At 33.1% G+C, this 5,780-nt stretch overlaps 1 protein-coding gene across 2 annotated transcripts in view; it reads right to left on the bottom strand.

The window, feature by feature from the left end:
* Positions 1-1,224: 1,224 nt before the first annotated feature.
* Positions 1,225-5,780, bottom strand: part of LOC100176145 (sorting nexin-12-like) — a 6,349-nt gene continuing 1,793 nt past the window's right edge. Inside the window, exons 1-4 of one of the 2 annotated variants that reach the window (XM_002124531.3) lie at positions 4,867-5,142; positions 4,116-4,211; positions 2,292-2,416; positions 1,225-1,784 (exon numbers count right to left, since the gene is read on the bottom strand). In XM_002124531.3, the coding sequence (XP_002124567.1) occupies positions 1,679-1,784; positions 2,292-2,416; positions 4,116-4,211; positions 4,867-5,037 (498 nt within the window). In that variant the 5' untranslated portion in view covers positions 5,038-5,142 and the 3' untranslated portion in view covers positions 1,225-1,678. Of the gene's footprint in view, positions 1,785-2,291; positions 2,417-4,115; positions 4,212-4,866; positions 5,143-5,780 lie in introns of those variants that run through there. The other variant, XM_009862099.3, reaches the window with a different exon arrangement.

Raw genomic sequence — 5,780 nt, 5'->3', positions numbered from 1 at the left:
CCAAAAAAAAACATAGAAAATGCGATTTTGGGTAAATGCAGATAACTTGAATCAAATACAGCACTTATGTAATTTTCATTGGGCTTACAATAAATGTTTTGTTTGACCGTTTATTTCAAAGTAACCAGTTTTAAACAGGCATTCAATTTCTTGGTAAATAAACAAATAACATTTAACACTTCTTTTTAGCAGGGCTTTATACATTTGTGATTGTAATCTTATTTTTCTGCAGGATTTAAAACTTCAAATGGTGATTCTTAAGTTAATTCATGACGTAGCATCATTATGACATCATCATTTATATTGTTTCTATTGATCTGTTCTTTTATTTCAATCGTAGTTAGTACCAATTATAGGCATTCAAGTTTTTCAGAGCCAAGTTTGAATTAGCAGATTGCAAATTTCGAATCGTTTTTGCAGTTGTTGCGATTCATGGTCACTTTTTCACTGACAATTATTTATTTTGCAATGGCTATGCTGTCATTTCGTTATTTTCTTGTTTCTTATCTTTGTCCTAGCAGGTCGCAAATTTTGAATCGTTTTTACAGTTGTTGTAATTCAGTGTCACTTTTTCACCGACAATTATTTATTTTGCAATGGGTATGCTGTCATTTTGGAACTTCCTGGTTTCCTATCTTTGTCTTGGGTGATGCTGCAATAAAGATTCCAATCGTGCTAAAATATTTAACTATTCAGTGAAATTATGATAGCTTTATATCTTAATAAACCACTACTTTTTAACTTGTTCTTTATACTCTGTAGTTTATTTATCCACGTGTGGCAGTAAAACAGTGGTTATTACACGGGTGTTCTGTTTCACAGATGTTGGGTTTACTACATAACTTTGTAGGTAAATATTTTTTTCTGGGAGTGTTTTTATTTTTTTAGTGTATTGCATTTAGACACGTATAAGGAATAACCGAATTGAAACAAATATTACGTGTTTCACGCCAGCAATGGTAGCAGCATCAAGCTCTGAACCAGGTATCCATAGATTACGTAGTATTTGCTTTAACAATTTGACACATAACCTTTTGACACCCTTTTCTAACTTGATTGTTACAAAGTGTTTCATGTCAGCAATGGTGGCAGCATCGAGCTTTGAACCTGGTATCCGCTGGTTACGTGGTATTTGCTTTCATCATTTTGACACACAACTTTTTGACACCCTTTTCTAATTTGCTAAACACCACTGCACTATATATCCTCATATTAGAAAATTCGTAAGAGATGACGTAGTGTAATCACGAAAATTACGGGCATATTTATAATACAATATGTTGCACACAGGTGAATAAAATTTAAACAACAAAATGAAAACTGAACAGAACGCCTGTTACAGCAGCTGCATTGCAAAATACAATATATGCACTGCAATAAACATATCAATCTGTTTTTGCTCTTACAGATTTGAGTTCGTAACTGAATGAATAGTTTATACGATATGAGTTTATACTGTACATGATAGCTAAATAAGGTATGCTTCGGATTGAAATCAATTTTCAAATTTGGTATGGGTAACATCATGGTACAGAGGCTGGCTGTTACAATATTGGTAAAATCAATAGAAAATTAAACAAAATCAGTGACACTTTAGTATTTTACATTCCAGTTTGATCTTCTCAACAGATATCTTTAAATTCCTTAAGCAACTGATACATCTATGACTGTTGGGTAATTAGAGAGTGCGTACTTTTCCTGGGATATAATTTTTGTCCAAATCTTTTTCTTGAAGGAACATATGGAGACACCTTTCGTTTTGTGCCAATGGGTGACCTGCCACCCTGCAAGCAAAATACGTTTTTGTCATTTAATAATCAAAACTTGAATGCAATTTCTTTATCCTTGCATGGCAGGGCAATGACAGTCATTATAACGTTGCTGTTTTGTTTTTATGTATGGCTGACAATTCAGAAAACATACTAGTGACCACTGAGTTGAAGCATAGACTGACTTTACTGTTAAGTGTCTTACCCAAAGTAACATATGCCCAAACGGTTAAACATCTAGCATTGCACCAAGCAGCCTAAACTTTAGTTAAAATTATAATGGTAAGTGCCCAATTACTGTTTATTTTCATTGCAAATTGATTTGCTGGGAGGACGAATATTTATTTATCAGTAATATTTCTGATGGATCAAATATTTATTTATTGGAAATATTTTTTGGGGTTTAAATATTTAATTATTGGGGATATTTTTAAGGGGATGAAACTTATTTATTTATTGGTGGTAAATATTTATTAAACTTTGCTTGTCCTTGGATTACCCCCTACAAACTTTTAAACCTACTTGTTAATAAATGATTCAAGTCCTTTTCTCCTTTCTTCAATGAAAGCATCATCATATAAACCTTCATCTTTGCGAAAAGGTAATTGCATCTTCAGTGCTTTGCCAGGTAACGGAGGTACAACGATCTGTTGAAAAGAAATCAATATACAAGCTTTAATTCTGTACGGGTAAGATTTTACAGTGAGGCTGAGGCATGCTATGACACCTGGGTTTTAGGCCAAAGTTGGCTATTGAAAAAAACAATGAGTTAATATACAGCCTGTTTAATTCTGCATGGGTAAGTTTTTACAGTGAGGCATGCCATGGAACCTAGGATTTAGGCACAGGTTGGCCAAGTATCTCTGTTCTAAAATATGCTTATGAACATTTTTAAGCCAAAGGTTTCACACTTAAGAATAAAATATATATAGTAGGGTGGGGGAAAATGGGACACCTTTGGCGCATAATATCCGAATATCCTGATCGTGCTTTAAACAGTTAACAACGGTCTATGGGAGTTTCAAGCATATAGTTTCATATTTTTTTGTAAGTTCCTTGTTTACTACCACATGGGAAGAGAAAATAGAGTTAAAAGGTGTCCCAACTTCCCCCATCCTACTATATAGGCCCACGCCCAACAACCATCAATGTGTTAAAACTCATTTGGGTTATTTTATTGATGGAGCATGGGGGCCACGGGTGTGTCTCTGAAAAAGGCCACAAACCATAAAAGGTTAAGAAACCCAAGCTGTTGGTTTATGCACAAAAAAATCTAATACAAACTGAAAATCCAATACAAACTGAATGCTCCCTAAGTTAACTAAAGCCAATTATTTATCAAATCAAATAAATTTTTAGATAGTGATAGTGGTATAACCGCATAGCATAGCATAGTACTACACTGGCAATATAGCATATAATGTCCCTTTACCAAATAATTTGATTTTTTAGGAGAGTCTGGGACATTTTATGCAAAAATGAAAATAAGATGTGTTCATAACCCCTTTAGTTTGTGATACAATGTTATATTATGGGCCTTTTTAGTTTAATTAGTTGCACATAATATGCCAAAAGTTCCGCAAATTTTCTTGAATTGTTCATACAAGTCTACTATTTAAGTTGACAACTGTACATAGCTACACTTAGTGCCAAAACTATGAAATCATCAATTAATTGTTGTCTTGTTTCTTAGTAAAATAAAGTCTTTAAGGGCAAAGTCTGTTTAATAGCCCAATATTTAAATGACATAGTAAACAAATAATTGGTAAACCAGCAGCATACTCATACATAAGTTATTCAGTATGAGACACCAATTTATATCACTAGCTTCCTATTTACTGAATTTTGCTTCTGAAAATTTTGCTTTGTTATTTTTTAAATTTCCTTATTTTGTTTAGTAAATTGTTAACATTTATTCAGTAATATTGCTGCCAAACTTTAAAATGCAGAAGAGGTCCAGTTATATTCCTGCCAAATTGTTTAAAATGCAGAAGAGGCAGTGATAGTTATACAAAACCTTTTAAAACAAATTTCACAAATACAGTTTGCACTATTTACTAATTCTTAAAAAAATTATGGAAGGCCTGCAACAACAGGTTTGGCACCAAGATAAACCTAAAATAATGCATAGAGTATAGCAGACACAACATATCATTACAAATCAGTTCCTTGCTTACAGAAAACTTACACTACCGGCTACCACTCTTTGCAGCATTTTTCCGTTTAAATGGCAGACACATCAGGTTTATGGCAAAGTACAGTTAAAAAAAATCCATTTTTTTTCCAAAAATACCAAAAAATTAACTTTAAAAAAAATAACAATAAATACCATTTTGTGTGACAAACCTTGCTATCTCTTTCCAGTTCACTTGTTAACCATTCAAAGTCGCTGTAACGTCTTCTTACGGATGATTCCTTGTGTTTAAACACAGGGAGATTGGTCTGGAAGGAATATACATCATTATTCGGAACATGTCCAATGCCGGACACTTGCTAAATAACTAGGGTGCTGAGATTCAGACAAGGCGCAAAAAAAGATAATTTTTAAAGATGTGCTTAAGTCCGGGCAACAATTGACATCATCAAGGAGCTTAGTATCTCCCAAAATAGTGAAGAGCTTCCCAAACATTTTTTCTCACCATTTTTTTATATTCTAAAATTTTCCACAACCATTTACAGTTAAGAATATATGCAGTAGCTTTGTGTAAAATTGTAATACTCTCAGTCTCTTGTAATACACTGGCAGGGTTGCAGACTCTAGTTTGAAAATTCCAGATTTAGATTATAGTTATTTAGGGTAATGGGCTACTTTAGTCTAAATCCTAGGTCCCATGGCATGCCTTGATGTTCTGTTGCTAGTGGCCAGTGAAAATTTTGGTCTTAAAATGTTTCTCTCTGATACCAGTTGCAAAATCTTTTTTAAAACAACTTGTGCGTTCGTATCAAAAACTTACTTTTAAAGTGGCCAAAAAGCATGCTTGAGAGAAAGCATACAGTATATTCTAACCCATATTGAGTTTTATTTGATTGAAACAAATAAATATGCAATTAAATGAAAATTTTGGTAAAGACACCACAAGTCCACCTGTTCGCATACCTGTACTTTAATTGCATAATCTGTGAATCTATTTCTCCACCCAACACCATGTGTTACTGGATCTGATACTTCAATCTCTAGAAAGTTTGCTGGCAGACTGTAGGCGTCAGATAAGTCTTGTCTCGGCCCGTCCAGTCGATTTGTGTTGGTGTATAATTCATCAGAACTCATGGCAACGATTAAAGATTAATACAGTATCTAACTTGAAAAATTAAGCTAATTCTTTCCAGGGCCAGTCCTTATAAGCTGTAACATCACAAATTGACTGTTAATGTAACATAAACTTTGTTTATCTCTTTGAATACTGTAGCAAAGATCCAATTAATTCAAACAACGAAGAGAATTAGCAACAAAACAATGTGTTAAACTACTTGAGTAAAAGTGTCAAATAAAAGCGTGGCTGCTAAATCTAGAAATAGCCACAATACAGTAAAAGTAATTTATATCAAGTTGTATTTGATTAAAATAAATCAATTGGAGGAAAAATGTGTGCAAACACACGACACACCCCCTACAATGCCAATGGTCCTAGTGAAGAATTCACTCAGTATATATTATGCTAACCTATAAAATATTGCTTTTTCATGGTCTCTCGTTTTCACTATGACTCCATGAGAGTTTTATTTGACTTATATCGAAATTGTTTAACAATTTTGTAAATTACCAGAGTAAAAATTTGGATAAATGTCACATAAAAGGACACACTTAAAATAGCGATAGCAACTTGACAGGGCTAGGTATATATATATGCATTAGCAGTGTGTTTATACTTTTATGAGCAAAAGTTAGTAATACAAATACATTCGTTGATTCGTGTTATATTATATAATTATAATAACAGTCATTCATTAACGTTGATAAAAATTTATAGAGAAACATACTAAACAGCGTACGGTACCGCACTTTAATCTCCG

This window comes from Ciona intestinalis, chromosome 12 (genome assembly GCF_000224145.3).
Source record: "Ciona intestinalis chromosome 12, KH, whole genome shotgun sequence".
Taxonomy (NCBI): Eukaryota; Metazoa; Chordata; class Ascidiacea; order Phlebobranchia; family Cionidae; genus Ciona; species Ciona intestinalis.
This window is presented reverse-complemented; position numbering and strand designations above follow the sequence as displayed.